We start from the raw sequence: 26,946 nt of genomic DNA on the forward strand, positions 1-26,946 counted from the left end.
GGAAGACACAGAGGATGTGACAGTTTAAGTGAGTTTTATTGAAGGCAGGGTAGAGTTTGTGGAAGCAAAAGAACCAACATCTACTGTTATTAAATCACAAATCATAACTGCAGGTTGTTTGACTTGTTCTTACACACAAATGAATGTTGGGTGGGAATGTACGTGGTATGTTTTTCCTTTTAAAGATTTTCCCCTCAAAAATTACATGAATACCCACAATGAGCTGTTGTTTAATGAACTATACCTGTTCCAATGAAGAGCACATCGTAGGCCCTCTCCATGCCCTGGATCTTGTGCACGGCGATCTGTGTGTAGCGCACACTGCGTTTCAGCAGCAGGGGAGTGCTGCGGATCACACTGTCCATCAGGAAATGGTCCTTGACAAAATTGAGCACTTTATCAGGCATGTGCAAAGATGACTGGATTCCCATTTGCCTGGCGTGGTTGGTCACGCACTGTGTGGGGAGTAAATTAGAAGTAAAAAATGAGTTGCTGCTTATTCGAATAGTCCTGGAAATACATAGACACCGTGAGCAAAGGTAAGCATGATTATTAGGTAAATAACACTTAAAAGTGTGTAACGGTGCGCAATAATGGCAAACAAATACTGAACTAAAGAGATATTTCATAACCTCCCATACTACTGTGTTTGGGGAGGACCGATGAAACGTTAAGCAGATCATCAACAAGACAAACAAACAAAATAAATAAAGACAGGGCATCATCTCACATCAAGCTCTAGTTGAGCACTAATTTAACATCTGTCTACAGATACAACTATGTATGTTTTGCTGCAGGTTTTTAACCTAGAATTGATAATAATATGAATATATAGTGTTCATACATGTGATGAAAAAATAGATATCTGGGGTGGAAATTGATATTTTTATCTGTTATGTTAAGTAAGAGAACAACCTTCTTTTGACTTTAGATTGATACGGGTTGAATGAACAGTTGCACAGACAAAACAAGTTGAGCTGTATTTGTTTTTTTTTTTTGTCACAGGATATTGTCTGCAGCACTCACCGCCCCGGGCCGCGGCTCTGGTACAGGGTGATTGTACGTGTACCACTGCTGTGTCTCTCTGTTGACCTCTCTGTAGCGTCCGCTGAAGGCTCTCTCCACCTGTGCCATGGTGAAGGCGCACACCGCTGAGCTGCCTGATGCTCCTTTATACCTATAGACAAGAAAAATAGATGTTTTTATTTGTCCCCGTAGATGCTGTGTGTCTAGTGTCTAATACTCCACATTTGTTTGACATATAAAAATAAAAGCATTTAAATAAGTAGCCACACACTTGTGCCTATTTTATTACAGCATGATGTCATTTTTACCCAATCCAGCCTTTCTGCAGTTGTCATTTTATAAAAAGGGAGCAACTTCTCACTGGAGAACAGTTGTAGAGTGGGCGCTTGAATGATTTCCATATTAAAACCTTTATTTTGTTGATACATTAATTAGACATTGGGGTTGCATGAGCGTGTGTTAGTGTTTAAGCTCATTACAGCTGCTCTAAATTCAGAGGAGCCAAGTAAGAAAAGGCAACTTGCCAAGTTGGAGTGCAGATATTAAAGAAAAACCGGCTCTAGGTGGTGCGTGTGAGCTGTGTGTGTGTGTGTGTGTGTGTGTCTTTTTTTGTGTGTTTGTGTGTGTTCATGAACATAAACTGTAACATAACCCAAACTCAATAAAGTGCCTATATGTCAGCGTGGTCTCAGCTAAGTGATCTGAACAAATCCCTCCGTTCGTCTCTCACCACTGGGATGTGAAGACGCCGTAAAAGACGGTGCTCTCCCAGCTGTCTCCCATGGGCTTCAGGACGAACATGTCTTGGATGATGTTGAAGGGGAAGCCGTCGTCAGGGAGGGAACACAGGAGCTGGGCCTTCAGGAAGGTGGTCCATTTCTTCTGCAGTACACGCTCACCTCCCTTATCACCCTGAAAACACAGTATGTCATGGAAGTTATTTTTATTGTCCAACCATTTAGACAGTTTTTTGTTGGCAGAGCATACATGCACTATTTTCAATTACTCTAAACCCAAAACAGGGTGAAGGAGTCGGATATGACTCAATGAAGATTTTAAAGTCAGTCTCCGGTTTCTCTGGAAGGGGAGGAATCACTGGGTTTGAGTCATGACAAGCGCTTCTACAGTGCAAACTAAGTCTCATCGGCTGAGCAGAGGCTGACGCACATGACCATTGATGATCCAGTGATAAGAGAGGATGGAAAGACGGTGCGGAGAGAGCAAATGGTGAGGTCAGAGGGAGTCTGTGATGAGGGGGAAGAGTGACAGGAGAAGCTTTCCAGCTGAAAAATAAATGTTAGGCAGAGTCTGTGGCCTCTGAGTCAGCTCTGGACAACAGACTAGGAGTCCCATAAAAAAAAGAAAGTTGTGTAGGCAAGGCCTCTGTGGGCCACACCCGACCTATGCCAGGCATCAGCTCCTGGGGAGGGATGGTCTGGATATACAACAAGAAGAAAAGATACTGAGAATTGTTTTCTTTTTTAAAATTTGGGTTAAAAAAGTGGTGTCCAAAAACAAAAACAAACAAATGAGCATGCAAAAAAAATAAAAAAAAACAAAATGAAGACCACATCTCATTTGAGTAAGAATAGATGACTTATTGCTGTGGTTATCAGTAAGTAGGAACATTACTTGATTTCCAAAAGCAAGCTTATCAGACAGAAACTGATTTAGATCTTGGTAACAGAATGACTTTAATATAATGCACTTAGCAAGCTGTTACTATAAGTTAGAGAGACCATCAGTAGTCCTAGTGTTGTATCATAGCTGCAATCCCCTTCCTGTGCTTTAGAGGGTGCTGTTGAGGTCAAATAGATGATTGTGAAAGTGGCTTGGACAGCCCCGGACTCTATTTGAGGAAACAGGATGGACAAATAATCACAATAAACAAGGAATTCAATGTTGTGGTGAAATTCAAAGTGTTAAAATCCTTGTGCAGCATAGTATGTGTGGTGTATTTATACCGAAATACAAAAGGACAAAGACAAAAGAGATGCATTGGTGCAGTACTGTATATCAGTTGCTCTTTGAAGGAGAGGAGATGGATCAGCGGTTCATGTCTCACTTCTCCTCTAAGATATAGCGGAGGCATTCACTCTCCTTTCAAGCTGTCCAAAAATATTCACATAAACAGTTATCAGACAGCTTTGCTAGGACTAGTAATTATCAAAGAGCTCATGAACACACACACCAAAAGAAACTCCTCCCAAATACAGCAAGCAAGTTAGAAAACAGAGGAGAAAGAGGAGAAGGGGGAGAGAGGGAGGAGGAGGAGGAGGAGGAAGAACATGACCAAAACAACTGGTCTCACCCAATCTCAAGACAGTTTGCTGCCTCAGATCCAAACTATCCCTGCAACACAGCCTCAAAAACCCTGAACAACTCCCACATATCAGCACGAGGAGTGAATCATCCTTGAAGAGATGATAAAATGTAAAAACTATAACTACTTCCATTCCCTCCTCTGTGTTACACATAAACAATCATCTCGCTCCATGTTGAGGTGAAACCTGTTGGGACTGATGTGGAGCCTGGGAGCCAATTACAAGGCTGAGGTGGTGGTGGTGGTAGCCTGTCCGCATAATGACATAATAAATATAAAACAAACAAATGAACAAATTCCTGCTCTCTCAGCTGTCCGCTGTCATTGTTGCTGTGCTCCGCTGCGCAGTTTGTACTTTCAATCGCATCGACCACTCCCCTGACCCGAGAGCTGCCGTGCAAAAATACGCTCGCTCCTTCGTGCTGTATTACACCACTCTTTTGTTTTATGCAAACTTCACGTTTCGGATTCCTTGCTTTTTAAGTAGAGAAGTAGATGAACAAGAGGCAAAGAAAAGTGGTGCCACACATTGTGATCTGCCTGCTTTCCACAGCCTTCAGTGTGCACACACCTGAATAAACAAAAGAAAGAGGGAGTGGAAGAAGGGAGGGGGACAGCTGGGGAAGGGGGAGAGAAAACAACTCGGAAGCAGAATTACTTGGCAAACCCAAGTAAAACAGTAGTTAGAACACCATGAAAAAAGTGAAGAGACTTTGATTTATCTCATCTTGCAAGAAGCTTGCCCTCTTTATAAAAGGTAGCAAGATTAAACTACACACTACTACGAGATGTTTCAAATATTAAAATAAAACCACATTTAAACATATCTGGTCTTGCCTGGTACATAGAGGGGAAAATGGAGTGTGTGTTTTCTGTCAGTTACAGATACTGAGCCCGCTAACAGGGAGGGGCCTTCATACCTCGGTGTTACTTAACTCAGATCTGAGTTCAGCACTTTCTGCTCACTGAAGGAGTACACAGGGTGTGTGCTTGAATGTGATGCACTATTCTGAGAAATTTAAAAAAAAGTGAAAATGGTAATAGCTTTGCATGTTAGCCTGCAGCAATTCAGATCTTCAAGGCATCAGTTGCTCACTTGCAACAAACTGATGTTTGAGGAGTTTTGAGGAGAATAAATGAAATTTGCAACACAATAATTTGCACAAGATTGAGACAGAAGCCCTCAGCAAACTACAAATGCATTTCTTCTGCAGACACTTGACAGGAAAATAGAAAGTAGAAATGTTATGCACCATCCTACGCATTGATTCGTTAATGTCCTTAAGCATTTACCCAGTAAAGTGGAGAATAAACCACCTGCAACACTTACTGTACTGCCACAGAGCAGCATCTGAAAAGATGTCAGTCAGGAAAAAGGGGGCTGCTGCATTCCAGTGAAATAAAGGCGCTTTATAGAGCAGAGAAAGCCATTCTTCTGTCTCTATTGCACAGTTCATCTGCAGCAAGTTGCCACAGTCTGGGGGCCTTTCTGTCAATGATTTCCATATATAGAATCCAGGAGGTGCTCCGCTGGCTGCGAGAGGTGTCGCAACACAGAGTGCCAAAGCCTAGCAGGACTAAGTCATTAAGCTGTCACTTAAGATTACATGCTGTCCCCACGATTACTCACATTAATGCCTCCATGAACAAGAGGCATCAGTTAGGGACGGATGCTGAGTCCATGTATATCAAGCGGCTTCATAGCCATTTAATTGATCTGATGACAGGTGAAAAGGGATAAAGTCTGGTGCTGATTATTCAGGGTGATCGACCGAACTAAACTCTCCAGGAGGGGGAGGGGAGATGAATGACGTCGACAAATTAAATGATAAAAGTGAATTCTGCGGTTGCTACAGTTTGCACGCTTTGCCTCCAGCAAAAACAGGCCATACAGTTGAGTGGAAAAAGCATTTCATATTGCTGCGAAACACCCTTGAATACTAATAATGCCTGCAAAGCTCAAAGCGCTGGTGGAGAAAGGCAAAGAGCTGGAGGGATGGACGAGTGCAGCTGACATTGTGAGGGAGATGGAAGGAGAGGGGGAGATGACATTGCACAGAAAAGAGGAGGGAGGGAGGAGAGGATGATTCAGGCAAGAGGAAACCAAATCTGTTGAAAACATGTTGTCAAATACAAGAAGCTTTAACGCACTATTGACAAATTTCCATTGTGTCTACATGGGCATGACAGAGTTCAATGTTACCAAACATGCTTTGACATGGGAGCGTCCCGCCTTGTTTTGAGGTAATTGTATCAGGATTAAGGAGAGGAAGCTCCAGCCCTGCTTTGCCTCTTGCTTTTTGCGTGGCCGTCTCATGAAATGACCTCACCCCAGCCCCAGGTGTCTTACCTTACACACGCGAGCGATCCTCGACACTATGGTGTTGTCAAAGAAGTCGAATTCTTTTCCCGCCTCACTAAAGAAGAAGTAAATCTTGTCGTCGTCTCCCACGGGGTTGCCTATTGGCTGACTCTCCTCGATGTAAGCGGAGCCGACAAAGACTGGATCTGTCAAAAATCAAAACACATGTGGTGAGACGCAACTCGACTGCTGTATCCAGCATGTAACACATTTATCATTTTTCAAAGGAACTATTTTTTTCAGTTTTGTTCAGTCTAAAAACTCATCATCATACTGTAAATCTGGAAAGAAGTCAGAGTCTACACAGTAGAGCTGTGTCATACAACCCTGGAAGAGTAGAGGAAACAGCATCCTCTGTATAATTGTACTCAGATGTCTCATCAGGAGCACTCTGCATGTATTACCTAGAGATCAAAAGACAAGAGAGGTCTTAATTGTGCACAAAGTGCGGCTTTACTCTGGCAAAACCAGTGGCAGCCAGCTGAGGCTGTTTTGATGTGCATGTGCAGCGACTGATAGGACTGGGCGCCCGCAATCTAAGAGAACTTGTCTTTGCTCTCGGTCTGCATTAGCGACTGTGCCTCTCTAATGATTGCTACTTTTTGGAGCTTATCTGCTCTGTTGGGTACATAATGGAGGATGTGTAGAGGAAAAAAAAAACAGTCTGATGGGGTAAATGGATTTTACCTTGCAGCCATTTTAAAGAGTTTTCTGTCTTCAGTGCAGTTCCCTGACCCAAACTCTTGTAGATGACCGGTTCATTCCCCTGGAAGTTGCTCACAGTGCCAGTGTATAACTCACCATCTGAAAGAAAACAAGATATTTCAAGTTAAACTTAACATAATACTACATCATAATGCTACAAAGATTTTTTTTTTTTGCTGTGGCCTTTTATTAACTGCAATAGATTGCCAGTAGTGGTTTAAATTGTGCTGTCAGCATCATAACAAGACAGACTGAGTGAGGGATTAGACAAATCATTTCTCCCACTCATATCCCGCTCAATTATTTACTAATTGCTTGTTAAAGAAGTTGAACACAAGCAGTGTCTGTTGGTGTCCGGCTATTTATGCAGGCAAACAACATTAGCAGGCACATCATGATTCATTACTGAATCAAAGTTGCAACAAACATCAAAAGTAGTTTCGGAAACAGCTGAGCTTGTTTTCAGAGTCTCTTCCCAGATGGAGGCCAATAATAATACTTTGTTCTTTGCAAGCCAGATGTTTAAAATGGCACGAAGGAAGGAAGAAGCAAAAAAAAAAAAAAAAAATCTTTCTGTTACTACATACCAACAATGATGGCAGTGGATTTGTACTCTGGATTAAAGGGGCACCGACTGCGCCCATCTTCCATCACAACCTCACCCACTTCATCTCTCTCCAGCGTGAATGTTGACGTGTTCTGGAGACAGACACAAACAGCAAATGTCCCTCAGGCACAGGCCAATTAAATTCTACTTAAAGTAAGAGTGAGCTAAAGTTCATTCTCTCCACTTTTTCCTTACAATACACAGATAGAGCTGACTTTTTGAGAGTTCGGTCACTTTACACATGCAGTAGTTCTGTTTAGTCTCTAGGCTCTAGTACATGGTATACTGAAGGTATTATTTTAATAGAGACATAATTAAAACTTATAGCAGATCTAAGGCTGGTGCATTGTAATGAAAAATCTAAACCTGCCAGGCTTATTGATCTGGTTTAATAGAAGTTAAATTTGCTTCTTTCAAACTACTTTCATTAACAGTAAGTATGTCTTCTGGCAGGCTGTTGGATCTACTTCATAACAGAATTTCACTGATAATGAAAACTGGATTTTCAGACACTGTCAATCAAAGGGCAACAGACCCATAGACCATTCTTTAGATGTTTGCTAAAGCACATTGGCAGAGCTACAGTATGTAGGTCAATACAGAGCCTGTGAAAACAGTTGTATAATGTCTTTTTTGGCTCTGGAGGAGCTTCATCAAGTCTGAGAAAATACCTCAAAATGACATCACTTGAGTGATCTTGGGGTTGGGCTTTTTAACAGAAAGTCTGGGTCACAAACGGTGGACAGGGAGTTCAACAGATGTTACCAGGAAGGGAGGGTCTCACAAAAGGCACTTCTGTCCAGTGTTGCATTATAGGAAGTGTAGGTGACGTCTTCGGATGACTTGTTTTGTCCGATCGACAGTCAAAATTTCAAGATATTCAATTTACAATGATATAAAACAAAGAAAAGCAGCAATTTTTAAACATTTTGTTTAATACTGTTGCTGATTACTTTTCTGTTTCATTTGACTAATTGACTAATCATTTCAGTATAGGATCCAATATCAGGGGAGCTTGACCCATTGTGAGTATTGCATTAGGATAAATCTAAAAAAACGGGAACCTATCCCTTAATTTATGTATGCAATTGGCAGAAACCGTAATTACGTACATCCATTTACTAACATTCAAATCGAACAGCAGGACAGTATAGAGTGTCTACATTGCCTGGAAAATCTTCACAAACTTCATCATTATAATAGGTTGTTGTTCTACTTGGGACTCGTTTTAATTCATGTCTGTCATTTGATTGTTTAGAGTATCTTCTTGGCTTCAGTGTCCTGATAAGCTGGCCGTAAAAATCTTTGAGACTGTTTTGAGAAGAGCTATAAAAATAAAACATTTATTAATGTTAACATTATGCATATCAGTGAGTCTCCCACACACACACACACACACACACACACACACACACACACACACACACACACACACACACACACACACACACACACACACACACACACACACACACAGCTCTGGAGACCGTCAACATGACGAGTGTTCACTCAAACCAACTGGCCTCAGAGCTGCATGGAATCCCAGTTCAGGCCCAAAAGTCCTGCCAAGTCATCTTCAGTGTTATTCCTTCACTCTGACGTCAAAGGGGAGAGTTTAATGCCCCACTTTAAGAGCCGAGCTGAGGCCAAGCTCGATTGCCCCCTATCACTGAAATCAATGTCATCCTGCTACCGGTTACCATCACTCCTGATGTCCTCCTCAGCTAGATAAACAGATCTACTGCTGGAAACCACACAGCTCTTGTACCCCCTGTTGACTTGTCTGGCTAAAGTGCCTCAGCAGGATTTGGTTACGCTTGGATAACAACAGATCCAATACTGACATGGTGGATAAAAGAGCTTGATTCTACAAGAACACCAAAAAAAATATATAAAAATTCAAAGCCACGCAAGTGAGAGAAGAGGAGAGACATAAAAATCAAGACTTACAGGAGAAAAATCAACTGTTGGAGGTGAACAATACATAAATTGAGAAGTCATTACTTACTATGTAGGCGCAGATTGGACTGAAGGCGTAGGTGCCGCACACGTAGAGATGAGTGCTATTCAGCCGCAGAAGAATTTTGATGTAATTGAAGCAATCAGTCTGGATAAGAAATAAATGGAGAGAGTGTAAGGTATAGGAATCCACTAGAAAATCTTAACAACTCAATATGCAGTATAAGAAGTGGTATTTTTCTTGAGAGCTCTGTTCTGTTTCTTTAAAATTTGTGCCTGAAATACTCGCAATCATGCCTAAATCTTTCAGAAACACAAATACTGTCCGATAGAAACTGTGCAAAACAAAAAGGTGATCTCTTTTCTGAGACACTGTTGGGAAAACCTCCGACTTCACACAGCGGTTGCCTGGTGGAGCTTTCTGTAATACACAGACCTGAGTTGTGCAGTACACAGATTAGCGGGGCTTGTCGCCTAGGGATACAACAGCTGGCATGACAACAAGGTAACAGAGAGACAGAAAGAGGCAGCGCATAAAAAAAAAAAAAAAAAAAATAGGGCAATTTCCCAGAGAGCCCTCACACTTGATGAATCTATTTGTAACTGGTGGAAAGGTTTGTCGACACAGAACTCGATGCTCTTTATATCTTCTCACAACGCTGGTGAAACGATTGAGGGAAGACAGCGATGCTTCACCAGAGGATGAAGGTGATACTTGGTAGCTTAAGGTGTTCCTTCTTCAAACCTAATTAACTTCATCTGCCACATTAACATATAAATAAATCTATCTTTGCCTCTTCAATCCTAAAAGAACAAAAATAAAATCATGCTTTTGATATTGTGAAGTATTTTTCGGAGGTATTTTTTATTATTTCCTGTTTCGCTGGAGCAGTTAAGGTGCCTCTCACCTCTAGGTTCTTTCCTTTGAAGCTGCACTCCTCTCTCTTTCCAGCAGGAGTGCCCCACGTCAGCTGAAGATGAAAAAGAAACCCTGAATAAGTCATGTGAAATACCAGGAACCATGCTGATTCTACTACATCTCTGGAGGAGGACTGTTTCTTTAATATAAAAATGTGTAGGGAGTACCTCTTACATGCAACAAACAACATGTAGAGTCAAGTTAACTGCTACATTTTGCATTTAACTGAATATAAACCACAATATTACAGACTTTTTGATGGGATCCAGAGCTCTGAATTATCTGCCTGCCCACTTTTCCACATTTCCAAGCAGCCAGGTGAACCAGCAAATCAGGCTCAAGACCTGCATTGCAATTTCTGACTCTCATAATCCGTTTTGGCATTTTTCGACATACTCACGTTCTTCTGCAGCTTGGTCTTGCTGATGTCGGAGAGGCTGAGGGCAAACAGTGCCTCCCTGGCTCCAACGTACAGCATGTCGTCCTCCTGGCTGAGCAGCAGAGAGGTGTAATTGAAGACGCCGTCCACAGAGAATCTCTTGGCTGATCTCTCCTTTGCATCTGGAAACAGCAAGAAAACACACACACACACACACACAGGAGATCATTATCACATAGCAGGACAGCACAGACAGGAGAAACAGATTGGTAAAGAACATGTCCTGATGCTGGAAGCACAAGAACACAAATGTGCTCACTTAACAAGTTGATAAATTACTATGTTACAATCCTGCCAAGTTTCTTGCCTTCTTGAGGGAGTTTGCATTCACTTGTTTGAATGAATGCTGGAAAGAAAGACATAGTTTCCAGTCTCAGGAATTTAACTGCATGTCAAGGAGTCATTTTGGTTAACATAGCCCAAGAGTTCAATGGCTTCAAAATTTCATTGTATTATTGGAAATTAAAACATTGCCATTACTGTTATTAGATATGAAACACTGTAACTGACAAGATGATTAGTCTGTGGTGTTGAAAATATGCACTGCAAACTACAGTATACAAGCTTTTCATATTTACTCACAATGGTGACAATTTACAACACCAGAAAAAACACCTTGTTGCATTCTGATTTAGCCCTTTATTGATGCTAAAAACTAATGTAATCTAGTTGCTGACATAACCTCATTTCCAAACTTCCTCTGATTTAAAAGCCTGAAACAAGGAACTTTTTTTCATGGATAACAGCAGAGTCATTGGTCTCTTGACTTCTCATTCAAACATCCACACAGGAGTGCAACTATTCAGTGTTTCTGCTACCTTCAGGAGGGCCCAACATGCCTGAAATTCAGCGCTCAAACACAACATCATAGTGGATCTGCAAATATCAGTCAATTGAGAGAAAATCAATAAATCGTCTCAGCAATTTTTTAAAGCAAAAATGCCAAAAAATTCACTGGTTCCAAGTTCTCAAATGCAAGACTTAACTTCGATGTAAAATCAAGAAGAAGCAGCAAACTGAATCTCTTTGGGGTTTGGACTGTTTGGACAAAACAAGACAACTGGAGCTGGGATGGACATTTCTAAGTTTTCTAATGTTAGACCAAACATTTAATTGAGAAAATACTTATCAGATTAATTTATGATAAAAATAATGATTAGTTGCAGCCCCACATCAAAGTAACTCCTTCAACAAACTTAAATGCCAAGAAATTTATTGTTTCTTTGACCAATACACAGATATGAACTGAAAACATTAGCTTATGTAGCATTCTGTGGGTTTGATTCGTCAGGCTAATCAACCAATCAGCAAAATAAAATGTAAAAAACTGAGATTCACAGGTATTAAGACAAGTCAGGCGTGTGGATGTGCCCTCAGATCATAATATGATGAAAATTCTACTACATTACATTTCATGGGAGCATTCATGGATTACTCCAAGATAGCTACCCCTACCATTAACCTTGTTTAACATGAAGGCCACCAAAATTCATCACAAAATGACCACCGCTCATTTGCTTTGGCTTTTTGAATTCAAACACCAATGTAAAAATCAGCCGAGTAATTCCAACAACACCAGAACTCTTGTTTCACTATTTTCAGGACTCCAAGAAAATCTGGGAAACTCTGTTGAGGTTTCACAGAGAGCCACACATCACGGAAACGAGAACAAGTGGACAGACATCAGATTACATCCAACTATAGCACAACACACGGTGGTGATTTTTAGCCAAATCAATTCATGATACACAGCGGGAAACTCTCATTGGGCATATTATTTCTGTAACTGTCACTCCTGGAGGCGACTGTCCTCTCAGTTTATTCCTCTTGCACAGCGGCAGCCAGCAGCTACTGTAGCTCCATGAGGACATGTCATACGTACAGCAATGAGCCACGTCCACACTTTCCTGCGCTGGCCAGCTCTCTCTCTACCCTGCTCTGTACTGGCAGCGGGGTAAACGCCTCTTCTACACCAATCTAAATCTCTAATTCTGCTGCTTGCCAGCCCTCTTCAGATGGATGGCTTTACCAGTGGGCCATAAGTCAAAGGAGTTACTTTTTTTTCCCCACATCGCCCCCTCCTTGCAGCCCAATATAGTTCTTGTGATGAAGTACAGATTTAATGCACACATTGCTCCTTTTATAGCATTTCCCTTAGCATCACACGATCCTCTACAGTGGCATCAGCAGCAGCTTTTTTTTTTTTAACCGTCAAAGTGGAGTTTCCAGAGGTTTGGATTGATTTTTTCAGGCAGTTTTTCTAACAGACCAGAATTCTGACAATAGCTCACTTTTCAGTTGTGTGATACTCAAAAACATCCAATATAAAAGCTAACACACGATCCAAGTAGTCCTGGAAAATAGTTTATTCAGAGCCTTCAAGATTTTGACCCCTGGAGAGACAACAGCCGTGTTCGGGCTCCGCCTGTGTTTGGTTGGGTCGATGTTATTAATGTTATGATATCTTTTAACAAGACTAACAATTTTCTATCTTTGCAGGAATGTAACAGTGAGTTCACTAAAGACACGGGATACATGCAATCAAATATTTGTGCATCCATTGCTTATATATATACTTGCAGTTTTTGACCATCTTTGTAAATGTTTATCTATTGCCTCCCACTCCAAACATATTAAATACACTTGATGTGCTCTCTGTGCCAAAATGCTGGGGGTCACGGACTCCATTTGCTTGCTTGCCCAAATAAGATTACTGGCTCGTATCTGGGGTCGTAAACACTATTATTTGCTGTAGTTAAACCTTTACAGCTTTTCCGCATGTACAACCAGCAAACTGAATTCAAATGTAGAGACTTCTGACAATAAGAGGAGACATCAGCAGCACGTTTATCTCCAACACTCCAGGTGATGCATTGGACCATAATGCAAATGGAGCCAGTAAACTGCAATAAATGTTTACAACCCTCGACTTAAACTTTCCAAGATGCTCGCAAACAAATGGTTCATCTAACACTCAAGGCACTTTGGCAGATGATCGTCTCTCCCCTTATGGGAGTGAAACCCAGCTGCACAAGCCACATCTTGTCCAAAATCAAATCGTTGGCCCTCTCCAGATCAACAACCCTCATTCTGTTTAAAACGTTGTGACATCTGGAGTCAATGAAGAAAAGGGCCTGTCATTAAAATCAGGGGAGGGGATACAAAATAAAAAGACTTCCTATTGTCATCCTTAGTTTATTCCGGACGAGGAACAAAATACGTTTTTCTATGTCAAGAGGGGAAAAACAGGTTTTATTTCGAGGTATATTAAGTCTGTTAAATTTTTTTTTCCCTAAATGCTCATAAAGAGAGCTATACCGAGTCCCAGCGGACCCTGCAGTTGGCAGACAAAGGAGAGCCATCCCTGCTCTCAACAGGGGGACATATTATAGCTTGACTGTCACAGCTCCCCTGGGTTTTGGCCATTCACTGGAACCGAAAACAGCCTTCCCTCAGCATATTAAAACTCTCTGACATAAATCACAGTGACATCCTCTTAGACAGACAATGGAATAACGAGCGGAGGAGAGCAAACTCATGAAACTTTTACTCAGAGAGCAGGAAGAGGCTACTTAGCGGGAGGAGGAGGGGGGATGTTGAGGTCGGGGTACTGAGTGGGAGTAGTGGTAACTGGGAAGATTGGATCGAGATGTTGACCTATGAAGAAACATGCAGACCGGGGAAAAAATGTTATTTTTCAAAGCACTCCGAGATGGCTTTTTGATAAGAGCAGAAGGTCAAGCAGTAACAAACGTCAGTGCTCTGTCAAGCCGCAGTGATTTCAAACAGAAAACCAAGGCTCTTCCTTTCTTTTTTGAATCATCCACAGAAGCTTCTTTGGGAGATTTCTTGCACTTTTTGATGCAGCAGATCATTTGTGTGTTTTGACATGCTTGCAGCAGAATGCCGGGCATCCACAGAGAGCGGCAGCAACTGCAGGTCATTTCACAGCCAGGCTCCAGGTCCATTCATCACCTGCCTGTTTAATCAGCTGGCTGTCACCGAGCCGGGCCCTCAACCTCTGCTAATGCTCATCACATCACACCTAGCATCAATATGGCTGCTTTATTGCCAGTGCTAACATGCTGAATTAGTCATTACTACAGGTTTCTAAGGCCTGGAAGTCAAACTGAGTACATTTGCTTAAACTCTCCATGCTTATGAACGCTACATCACCGTGGCAGGCTGCACAAGAGATTAGACAATGGCCCAAATTTGAGTCCAGTGGCATAATTTGAGGACAGTTTACAGTTGTAAGAACAGGGTCTGCACAAAATACTAACATTCAAGTGCTGAATGCAAGTGTTTTTTTTTTCTCCACTGGAGCAGAATATCCTCTCAGCAATTAATTAGGCAAAATTCAATTTTGACGTATTTAATCTTCGTCAAGATGTTTTTTCTTTTAAGTCACTTGAGGTAAAGATGGCAGGAACCAATCAGATTACTGAGGATTTCAGAGAGCAGCTGTCTCTGTGATCACAGCGCTGTTTGCTGTATGGTGAGAGAAGTCAGACTAATTCTGTGCACACACAATAAGCATCTACAAACTTACCGAATTTAAAACGGAGATACATGAGGAGAAGTCTTGTATCTGTGCCTTTAAAAAGGGACCTAAAATCTCCAATTCTGGCTGTACTGAATACATTGATTGTCGGAACTGCCATCCATATGTTTGGTACATAACATTTCCTGCCTACAGATGCTAGTGTCAGTATGAGCCACCTTACTGATAATGCAACTTATTGTTTGCTGGGAGACAGAATGTTTTTGCAAGACAGGCTGAAGAAAGCAAAAAATAGTCAAGCACATAATAAGAAAGGCTGCAGTTTCATATTGAATGAATAGATATGAGGGTGGCGTCAATGTTATCTTCCATTCTATGAGAAAGCGAATGTTTATTTCCTGATATGTGAAACTACTCCTTTAACAGAAGCACAAAGACCCTGAGACGAACAGAAAAATGGCTGTGATGTAGCATGCAGATATAAAATGAATGTTCTTGAAGGTCAATAAAATTAATGTCACACACACATGAATAAAATCATTTTTCAAAAACAAATCTTTACATATTATTGACTTTAAGATTAAAATAAATGTTGGAGTCTAACAGTGTTGAGAGACCAGACCTCCAGAGTAGCACAGTGACACCAATTCAGATTTACATGCCTCTTAATCCCTTCGTTCACATCACAGCTGAGTGTGTTTGGTGTGTGCTTACTCACCAGTGAGGTAACTAAGATATCATCAGAGGGTGCCAGCTTGCACACATTGTCGCTGGGAAATAAAATACATGCCAGTGCTTTGGCAGCAAGGCAGGGTGGGGCGATTGATTGGCTGGTTGGTAGGTGCACGCCTGCCAAGACACTCCTAAAAAAGGCCCGACTGTAAACATGCCCCAGATTTACTAAAGCAGCATGAGCCAAGTCACAAGGCGAGGGGGCAACGGGGACAAAGGGGTTTGCTTGCAGCCAGGCTGAGGAAACTCAAAGGAAAAGGCGAGTGCAGCGCAGTTCATATTAATCTCACACCAGGATCTGCATTTCTTACATGCAAGACGCAAATTTATCCAAAAACTATCTATCTCTGCCCCGCCGAAGCTACACAACAGTGCACAGCTTCAAGGCTCTCTGTTTGACGTGATTTGACAATGGACTTGATAGCGGCACTGGAGCTCCTGACAGACGCCGACAGAAGTCACGTCAAGGTCATCACAGCACTGCTCCTCCTGATATTTGGGCAAAGTGATGGTTATTTTATTGTCGCTACTGGCTACTGGCAACCGATAGCAGCCCAAGTCAGCACAGAAACACTGTTTGTCTGCACAATTAGAGGACACAGAGCTCTAATGAGGAGGCAGACGGGGTTAGAGGAGTACGGGGTGTCAGATGGGGAGCATCAGGGAAGAAGATTTCACATATTACATTTCCATTTTAACCAGTTCACTCTGTGTTTACTGAACTGGCCACTGATAACAGACAAAAATAAACAGATCCAAACAAAGACAAAAGCAGGGCAGAGAAAATCAGACTTTACTGAGCTGACAGCACTGAATCTATTTCAGAAAGTGTGACATCTACAATATCTGTAAGGCCAGACATCCAGCTCACAGATGTGTTGCGTCGTTTGTAATCACTGGGAATGATGGCGGCTTTGCTGCAACTTTGTGTGTGTGTGTGTGTGTGTGTGTCTGTTCTTATTTGAGTGTGCACACATCATACAGAGAGACGGCTGCACCTTGCAGATAATAAGCAGAGCCTGACGGTGTGTAAGTCCAGTTCTTGCTATGTGTGTGTGTGTGTGGATTATGCAGCAAAAAGGTGTCATGGTTCCACACGGTTACATGTGCAGAAACACATCAGGGCAACAACAGAAAACCATGAAATAACTGAGGTTTGAAGGAAACTGTGCATAATGCCAAATAGCTGTGTACTGTAGTGTATAAGCCCTGAAATACTGTATGAAAAAAACAAAAAAAACAAAAAACATCTCCCCAGCACACATATACCAAGGATGAGGTCAATGCATAAAACCCTGCATAGCTCTAAAAGCAGAGAACAAGAGGCTGACACAGACATGATGCGCTGCTCTGTAATTATTGGCTCTTAGGTGTCATCTTGGTGCACTCTGGATTGGCACGCACCCACCCGACGTTCAAAGCAGCAGAGCTATGGAGTGCAGTGGTCTATCACAGCTGAAAGCTTACAAAATCCTGGCTATTAGCTCAGTGAGACAGAGAGAGGGAGACACTGTGTGGTATCTGAGTGAGTTATTCAAACATACAGAGAGAGACGGATAGTTGGTATAATTTCCTCACTGACAATTCAAAACAGACGTGCCTGTGCGTGTCATACATGTCTCTTCAACTTCTCCCTATCTTACTCCTACCCGCTCTCTCTCTCTACTGACGAAAGACAGAAGACGTCATAGGAGTTTGATATAAACAAATTCAGCCCCCTCGCTGATCGTGCTGTGCTCAAGTTTGAGCTAACAAAATGTTTTTCTTCATTTTGGTGGTGATGTTCTTGTACACGCACACACACACACACACACACACACACACACACCAAGATAGATTGGCTCTATGGACAATATATATATGCCTCAGCCAAGTGGACTTAAAGAGAAAAAAATGTCATGTGTTGGCAATGCAAACATCTAAATCCAGCTGGCTTGCATATGTTGGCAGAATGTTTATGCTACAGCTAGAATCCAATTAAAGTACACCTCGATACATCTCTACAGCCATTTTTTTTTAGTTCGCACACTTGACAATTTTTAGGGCACCGGTGGAGCTGCTTTGCCGTTTACTAAGTGCACTCACTTTGGACGGGCATGTGCTGAAGTGTTTTAAGTGTTACCTCAGCATACAGACACAACCCTCTACCCTCTGTGTGTGTGTGTGTGTGTGTGTGTGTGTGTGTGTGTGTGTGTGTGTGTGTCTCTGGAGAGGCCCTTGATGAGAAGAGCAGGCTGGAGTCGCGCTGAGTCTCCTGCTCTAGTCATCTGTCGTAACCGAGGACGAGAAGTGGTCAAGCACATTGGTTTACGCTCCTTGCTAATGGATTTTCTTACACACTCCTCTTCAGTCCAGCGGCTGTAAGCATTCACTCTCGCCATTCTATTGTCAAATTTATTTCCTGCAGTCATATTGTCATCTGGAGCCTGGTGAGCTCAGGTTCCCCACACCTGCTGCGTTAGCCTCCATATTTGGGCTCATAAAGGTAATTCTGCTCTCATGCTTTAAGAAGATGATCCAACTTTATCTCTGTTAACAGGTGTCATTCATACTGATCAGGATGACAGTTTACTCATGAATCCATGAGCGCTACACCTACACGGTCAGTTGTCATTACATCAAATAAAAAAATGAAGCCACTTTTTATAAAAAAAACAACAACAAAAAACCCAGGATTTTTACTAAATCTGTGTCTAACTGAATCCCTGAGCTTCATCTATCTACCATATAAATCCTGCCGGCCTCACAAGGACACACACCTCAGTCTCTCTTTTCTCACACACCCACAAGTAGTAATAAGAGGCATGTGGAGTGTATTAACATGCTGGAACTGAATCCGGAAAGTTCTGACTCTTAATGAAAGATACATGAGATGGCTGCTTTTAACTATTTCACTTCTGCCTGAACTCAAATGTGAAACCTGACGTGTTCCCTAAAAGAAATGTGTGAGCACATGCTAGTTTTTGTAGTGTATTAAATCAGCTTATCAAAACATTAAATGAGTCAGCTTTTGATGCTACTTATTCTAGCGTTACCACTTCTCGATTACAAAGAAAATAAACCTTTTCAGAGTTTGAAATGCAGTTTGTTACGCAGAAAAATATTGCAACTTGCTTCCTGGTTTTTAGTGCATGAGAGAACAAAGCATGAAAATAAGGTGTTAAAGGAACACCTTATGGTTGCTGACGTGTGACAAAAAGCATTTGTTTGTGTGTCGTAGTATAACGTTATGTTGTTTGTTTTTCTGTCACCGCAACTTTAAAACTATGAAAAATCAATGCTGCAAAATGCTAATAGCAATGAAACAAACATTTTTGTTTTTCACAGATCTAAACTGCATCACAGCAATCCAAAAAACACTTAAAAACACTCTAACCTCACATTCCTCTCTGTCCATCTTAATTAACAGCTACACTGTTATTTCTCTCTGCTTGCCATTTTCTTCAAATCAAATGATCCTGATCGAAATCTGTAAGGACTGAACTTTTCTGTACATTCCCTGGAGCGTGCAAGTGATGAAGCCATTAAAGCATCTGAAACAGACGGAGTTGATGTGCTGTAATTATGCCCCATTGTTGTGGCTGTTATGGTTATATGCAGGCACTTGTGAGTGCCACCTCTGCTGGAAGCCACAGGCCGCTTTTCTTTCAGGCTCAGTGGGCGTGTCCTTGCTGGGTTTTAGGTGGGCATCGGAGCATGTCTAAAACCTCATGAGTATTTGGTCTGACCCCCCTCTCGCTGCCCCTCCTCCGTTTCTGCACTGCGATCCACACACTGCCAAGGTCATTGGATTAGCATGCATGAGAGAAAGCGCACAATATTCGCCGAACATAAACCAAACGTAAACGGGAAAGGACACAGAGTACACCGAGCGTACGCAGCATGCTTGGCTTAAAGGGCCATTTTGATTTGTTCTCTCTGATACTAGCAGCCTATGAGAAGTTAAGATAATAAATGTTCCTTCTTGATTTCCAAAGTTAACTTGTTACACATACAGTGATACATACTTCATACTTCATATCTGAGTCTCTGAATGCTTACATGTGTTGTTGTGGGTTTGAAATCTGGCATCTTCTCTCTTCCAGGTCACCTGTCATTATGTCAATCATTATATAAGAGCAGAAATTAATTAAATAAAAGATTCAAATCAAAGCTACCTGCAATATAACACAGGACTGACTGATTTTATACAATTACCAACACATACGGCTTTAAATCTCCCTTTCATGGTGGAAGAAAAATAGGCATAACCTGCCTCTAACCACTAAAAGTTCAAGAACATTTACACATAAACACCAGATTAAAATAAACAATACTGATTACAACTAAATGGGATTAAATATAAAACTTAACTACACTGGCATTAATGTAATTGATAGTTAGGAGAATAGTTCAACGCTTTGGTGGGTACGCTTATTGGGTTACTTGCTGAGAGTTAGATGAGAAAATTGATACCTCTCTCATGTTTTTCCGTTAAGGCTACAGCCAGCCAGCAGCCTGTTAGCTTACGTTAGCATAAAGGCTGGAAACAGGGCAAACAGCTAGCCTGGCTTTGTCTGAAGATATCTTTTTATATCTTGTTATCTCACCAGAGTTGGCCAGGAACACACAGCAATAACAGAGTGAAATACAATTCAGTATACAGTTCATGAACTACAGTAAAATCTGAAAAAAAAAACCCAAAACAACAAAGATCAAGTGAGCTTGCCAGTCTAACCTGCTCATTAATGTAAACTGTTCTTATTAAGTGCAAAACCTGAATTACTACTTCTTGTTCCAAGTGAAAGAACAAGAAAAATGAGAAAGACGGTAACATCCTGCCTGAGAAGTTCCTGATAACTAACAGGGATACATGCCACATAACCAATGCTTACAGCTTCAAGTCCCGTGATCCTTTGTGCTGCCTCTCTGCACAAGAGCCGTAATGAAAAACAGACAAGCTCTCCCACTGCAGCAACCACAAAAAACCTCCACTCACTACACATGAGAGATTAGCCTGCTCATTAGGAGAGAAGAAAGGAGTGAGGGGAGAGGGAAGAAGGACAAAAAGAAAAAGGGGTGCCTGTCCAGGAAAAGGGCCATGTTGAGGCAAGGGTCTTCTCTCTAGAAAACAGCCCGGGACCCCCTTTTCTTACAGACTACTCAAACCACAATGAAGTTTTTAAAAGGGTGACCTGCTTTACATGTTTTGCATCAATGGCGCGGGTTGAATATAGTCTACTTTATATACGAAACATTTAGCATGTAAGTGATGCAGCAGATCCTGTTTACTCAAAGCTGCAGTGTTAATGAATAGTTTACAATCAGTGTCAGTGACATTTAAATAAGATTTTCTACACCGTATCATCACCACTTGAGAACATCTCAATTGCTAACCACTGATGTCAAAATAAATGAAATTTATAGTATGAATGTTATGTGCAGTAAAGCAAAAAGAAGAAAGAAAGAAAAAAAAGAAATCAGTGGTTTGCAAAAAAAAAAAAACGGTTCCTGGGAACCAGCCTTGGGCCAATTTAATCCATTTAGTGCTTTGAGAAACAAGTTAAATGGCTCAAGTATGTGAAAGGTTGTCCTTGGGTATGAGCGATGCTAATTTGAGATGGTGCACGTGAATTACAGCGTGACGCCTCACCGTGTCGGCTGAGAAGTGAGGAAAACAAGCATCAGGTTGTTGTTTTCAGAGCGAGGAACTTCAAATTCAGACAGGTAATGTAAACAGGAGCCAACACACTCTTTCATCCCCAGAAGCCTACACTTTGGTTGTGGCTGGATCAGTATGCTTACCTGTATGAGTGGTTTTGCAAAACAGACATAAGGACAGGGGACAAACAAATTGTAGGAACCAGAGAGATCATTTTAAGAAGCAATTTGTTAGCTATGTAGAATTTTATAACAGCTACAATGCAAGATATTAAAAAATAAGTGTTTATTGAGACATCCCTGATAAGCAGTCAATTTCCCCTGTGAGCTGCATCCAAACAGATACCTTATTTGTCACAAGCTCCCATAATGCATCAATCAATTTCCAAAAAGCTGTCAGCTGAACAATTAGTAAAAAAAAACAACAAGAAAAAAAAAGAGCCATGTCCTTAAATTATGAAAGCTTAGTCCACAGTTATCATAATAAGAGGAGAGCTGCAGTGTGTGAGGAGTAATTACATGCAATGATTAAGTCAGGTGCAGGAAGGTCTTCCATTCAATCAGTGGATTCACCAGGAGAGACATTAAGTTTATATATGTGAGATAAACGGTTACACTCAGCTGAATATTACCAAGAGGTCAACTAGTAGCAAAAAGGAACTTCTTTAGAGGGTCCAGTCAAGACTATGTTCTGCAAAAGTTACTATTCCCAAAAACTTTATTTGCTCATCAACTGTGAGGAGTAACATGTTCTGACTTTTATTTCTGCCCCATCAACACACAAAGTGTGCGAAGTGGCATCTAATCTTTAAAAAACATCCTCAGGGAACATAATTATAATTGCATGTATTTATGAGAGGTTAGAAGTGCGAGTGCTAGCAAGTTGGCATGTGTGCATGTGGACCTGCAGGCAACTTGTCTCTGTGGATACACTGTAGGCAGCTTCACACTTAATACAGCTGTGTTTGTTGAGTTTGCTCAACATCGCCCTTAATTATGTTATTTAGTTTGGAATTTGCAAAATGTATAGTTGTATGATAAGTAAAAATGTAAGATGTTTGTGTAATTCTTGTGTAACGCAACACTGTTTAGCTGCTTATTTTACAAACTTAGACAAGCAAATAGGATTTATTCTACTGTTTACATCTTACTTCATGGTTACAAGAGAAAAGGCTTTTAGTATGAGAAATAACCAACGCGTTTGATAAACGTAACACTATCTCGGTTGCTAGAGCGTAAACTTACCCTAATCCAACTGAGCTGTCGCTAACATTAAAACAGTAAACACACACATTATTACTTTATAACTAGTTACAGTAATGTGATTACTTTTTTCAGTAACAAGTGGTGTAAGGGATTACAATTTGAAATTCAGTAATTACATTACAGTTCCTAATCCCAATAACGCTCTGTTACTCTGACAATTTGAGGTCGACATTGCCATCTTACCAGTGGTCACTGAAGCTAACGTTAAGCTAGCTGATGGTCATAAAATACAGGGTCTGACAAAACCAATGGCCCAGGGCCAGTAAAAGTTTATGCAGGGCAAGCTGATTGGCCAATCAACTGCCAATCAGAGTCATGGGTATACAGTTTAGGACGAGGGGAGGACATTTCTCTTCGTTTGATAACGGTAAAAGTAAAGTTAGGCTTTGCTGTCAGCTTCCCGACTCATTTTAAAAAAGCCGAGAGAAACAGAGAGAGAGAGTGCGAGCAAGCGAGCTAGAGAGTGGTGGTGGTCAAGCAAGTAGAGCGAGTGCGGCCGTGGCGAGAACAAAACCCGTGAATGAGAGAAATAAAACTTTATTTTCTGATTGTTTCACGGTGGTTACGTTCTAAAGCAGAAATAAAACAACCATCAAACACTAAACAGATGATTTACTGTTGAGACAGACGCTCTTAGTTTCTCTTTCATTTTCCTCCTCCTCCTCATTTCTCCTTTTCATTCATTCATTACAGTTTAACTCTATGTCTGTAGTGGACAGGTGGCTCACGGAAGCAGACAGAAGGAGCTTGGAGTGAACACACACACACAAACAAATGCCACTATGTTCTTTCTCTCACTGACTGTTTACATGCCCACTATTACACTATTATTCCAAATATGACAATATTCTGAATAAGGCCTTATTCCAAATGTAGGATTTTCCGATTAAGGCACGTGGGATATGTTGAAATTATTCTGTTTTTAGGAGCATTCTTTGGACATGGTCACGGTCACTTCTTTGGTCAGCTCTGTGTGTTGTAAACAAACCAACCAGCCAACAGTTTGCAAGGCTGGGGTGGAGATGCATGCCAAAAAGAAAAGCCCACATTTCTGGTCAGAAGGAGAAACACACCTGGATATCAACAAGTTTTTGGATAAGCGTAAATATCACAACTTCAACCTTTTTAAAAAAGGTGGTTGAACAAATGAAAGAGGGAGGCTGTGTTCAAATGGTCAAACAAGTCCTCCACAAGTGGAAAACTTTCCCTATTTTGACACAAAGAAGCAAAATGGCACAAGCAGTACCAGCGACTCCACTTTTCCATATTTTGTCGTGATAAATTGAGTATGCATGGCTGCATGTAAACAGGATTATTAGTAGAATATTCATTTTCATTAGCCATGTAAACAGCTTAGTAGGAATATTATTTTTTTTGGAATAAGGGCGAAAACCGGAATATTTTGTGCATGTAAATGTAGTCACTGTTCTATCTTCACAAGTACATTTCTGCAGATCTCCCAGCACTGTCTCAGTTCTTGACACAAGAGTTTATTACTTTCACTGATCCAACATGTGTGTAACTTTATATTTTGCATATTTGTGTAATATATCAACATTACATATCCATAACTAAAGGAAAACAATCAAATCTAAAGGGGACTTCACTGTTCTACATATTATGTACACAATGAATAAATCTCCAGAACTGTGGAAAAAAAGTTATTTTCATTTTTTGGCTGCCAGCCAGTGAAAATATACGAGGGGCCAGTAAAACTATGATCTACCGGCCAAGTGGACACTGGTAAATACCTCCAAACTGTAGGCTGGCTGCTTGTTAAACCATAACATCTTGTTGTCTTTTTCTACACACGTTGAATATAGAAGATGTAACATGTGGGTGAGGAAGAAGTTGTTTGAAGGCATCTTTGACAGAACTGAGGTTTGTAACAAGTAATGTACCTAATTACTTTTGTGGTTGAGTAATTAGTTAAGTTAGGTAATTGCTTTACTAATATGTCTTACTTTACTAACATTGATGAATAATATGTAAATTACTACATTTTTCTGGCACTGAACACAGGCTGTTTTTTTTAACATAACCTGTAACCCCACATAATAATGTAGAATGAAATGCCACTGGCCTTGGAGGTAACTCTGGTTTAGTGATGGACAGAGTTGATCAACACGCCATTTAATCTTTTCCTTAGCTCTTGTGCTTTTTGGGTTTTAAAAAAAAAAAAGAAACCACCATCCAAACTCTTTATATCCACAGTATCGCTTTAACCACAGCCACAAGCTTACTGCTTTACACATGTGGACAAACCCAAAGTTTGACAGGCCAGCCATTACAGTTGCTAAATTACGATTGGACAATCGCTATTCGGGATTTAATGAATAGTGAATCATTTTTGGAAAAAACGAAATAATAATGGAATGGCATGTTTCTTGCAATGCTTACAATAATTTACCAAACAAAAGTCTGTCAGGTAATTACTTCAACTTACTGTATGGGAAACTGATGCGCGGCGTGACATCATCCTCAGTGGCCATCACTGATTGGAGGCAGCTGGCTAATAGCAGAGCAGCAGCCAGAAGACCATGGACAATTGCAGCGAATGTCCACATGGTTGTCAGATCCTCTCTCACACACACATACACAAATTAACACTGTTTGTTTTAAGATTCCTTGGAATTAATTAAGCTCCTCTTGACTCTGCAGAGCTTTATTTTCTCACTCCCATCTTCCTGCAGGCTGAGGGGGAGTGAACGTGTCCTTGACTTGATTCTTGTACTCCCAGTGGTCCTTACATACGGTTAGTAGACTCTTAGCACAGAGAAGAGGAATCCTTTCTGGATTAAAGGCAGCTTGTTTTCATTTACTCATAGCGCTCGAAGATGGATCAGCACTGAGCTCCAACCAGTGGTCTTTTAGTGAGTCGTTTTTTTGGATCTGTGGAGAGAAAAGAAAGAAATGGGTTCTTTATGTCTGATCCAAGAACATGTAAAAAAAAATAAAAAATAAAATAAAAAAGATGAAACAGAAGCTAGAACAACAGATCCATATCCAACTTCTGATGTTATAACCAATGGCTACAAAAGCAAAGGGACTGATACATTTGGCTGAATTACATTCTGTAGGATGGTGAAGACTTTACTGCAAACACTACGTCCAGATTTCAAGAGGCCTATCTATCTTGAGACAATAACATTTATTTGTGGCACTGATGGCTTGAGCCAAAGCCATAGTGATAAAAACAAATGTTTATGTTTCTACTGTTTGCTCTTTCACCACACTGCCAAAGAAAAACTCAACTTAACAGATCATTCAAACCACCAACCAGCTGACATGAAAACACATATTGTGTGGCAGCTTGAAGGGTTTCACAAACTTTATGTTTAAGTGAATGTCCAAGTTGCTGTTTGCACTAGCAAACCTCTGTGAGGTAAAACGCCTGCTGATTTTTTTTTAACCCCTGTATTTAATTATGCTGTCATCAAGAATCGGTGAGAGATCCCTGAGAAGATAATATGGGAGCTTGGCTCTAATTCTGCGGCTGTGTGGGGAAATAAATGAAAGAACAGTGACTCCCAAGACAACTCTGTAATTTGTCTCAAAGAAGCGCAATGAACACATCTGCTCTCTGACTTTTATTGGCTTCAGTGTGAGTGTGCAGATGAAGTGCCTGTTATGTAGATATATGCTGAGATTTTTTATCAAGTTGAGGGTCAGCTTTCTTGGAAAACTTCAACTTAAAATAGGTACAACTCCTGTCTGTTTCATTCCTCTTGGCTCAACACGGGATATAAGCAACTTTTTCCAAAATACCATAATTAAAATGAACTGGAAAATTGCGGTAAAGTAGTTCTTAAACCTGCAGAAAGAGATTTTTTTGTTCGATTGGAGCCAGCGGAACCAAGTTGTGACCATAACATTGACATTTTAACCTTTAAAATAAACTTGTCAGCAAACAGTTGATAATTTACACATTCGGTATATATGAAGCAACATTAGCATTCATTTGGAGTTGCGTTTCTGGCTACCTTACAAATGTATTCAACGTATGTTTGATATTCAATTTTTGGTCTCCACCAAATCCTGAGGGAAATATCAGACTATTCAGCTTATGTTCACCAACTAATTAATTTTGTCTATCTGTTGTTTGGTGCCTGTTACGTTAGGTTCTTAAAACTTTTACCAAGAAAAATATAGTTGTGGGCCAGAAAACGGAAATAAGCTGAAAGATGCTATAAAGTTATCTGTGGGTTTGTTCCTAAGAGCAAGCCCTTTCACATTACATGGTGTCATTTGATCCAATGTTAACTGCTTTAAATGTGTAGGATGTACTTAGGCACAACAGTGCTTTATGCTAAATGCTGACATCAGCATGCTACCATGCTCACAACAACAATGCTAACATGCTAATGTTTAGCTGGTGTGATGGCAAGAAAAACAAAGTATAGCTGTGGTTGATGTGGATGTCATTAGTTCTGCAGTTAATTAGTCATAAACCGAATTGGACAA

General features: G+C 40.8%; 1 protein-coding gene across 5 annotated transcripts in view; it reads right to left on the reverse strand.

Moving 5' to 3' along the window:
* LOC122973454 (semaphorin-4B-like) overlaps nt 1-26,946 on the reverse strand; it is a 54,540-nt gene that overhangs the window by 7,867 nt on the left and 19,727 nt on the right. For all 5 annotated transcript variants that reach the window (XM_044341094.1, XM_044341036.1, XM_044341175.1 and 2 more), the window contains exons 2-11: nt 24,929-25,374; nt 10,302-10,462; nt 9,891-9,953; nt 9,032-9,130; nt 7,004-7,115; nt 6,399-6,515; nt 5,700-5,857; nt 1,757-1,938; nt 1,027-1,177; nt 245-455 (exon numbers count right to left, since the gene is read on the reverse strand). In XM_044341094.1, the coding sequence (XP_044197029.1) occupies nt 245-455; nt 1,027-1,177; nt 1,757-1,938; nt 5,700-5,857; nt 6,399-6,515; nt 7,004-7,115; nt 9,032-9,130; nt 9,891-9,953; nt 10,302-10,462; nt 24,929-25,049 (1,375 nt within the window). In that variant the 5' untranslated portion in view covers nt 25,050-25,374. The remainder of the gene's footprint in view (nt 1-244; nt 456-1,026; nt 1,178-1,756; nt 1,939-5,699; nt 5,858-6,398; nt 6,516-7,003; nt 7,116-9,031; nt 9,131-9,890; nt 9,954-10,301; nt 10,463-24,928; nt 25,375-26,946) is intronic.

This window comes from Thunnus albacares, chromosome 1, assembly GCF_914725855.1.
Source record: "Thunnus albacares chromosome 1, fThuAlb1.1, whole genome shotgun sequence".
In the NCBI taxonomy this organism is placed as follows: domain Eukaryota; kingdom Metazoa; phylum Chordata; class Actinopteri; order Scombriformes; family Scombridae; genus Thunnus; species Thunnus albacares.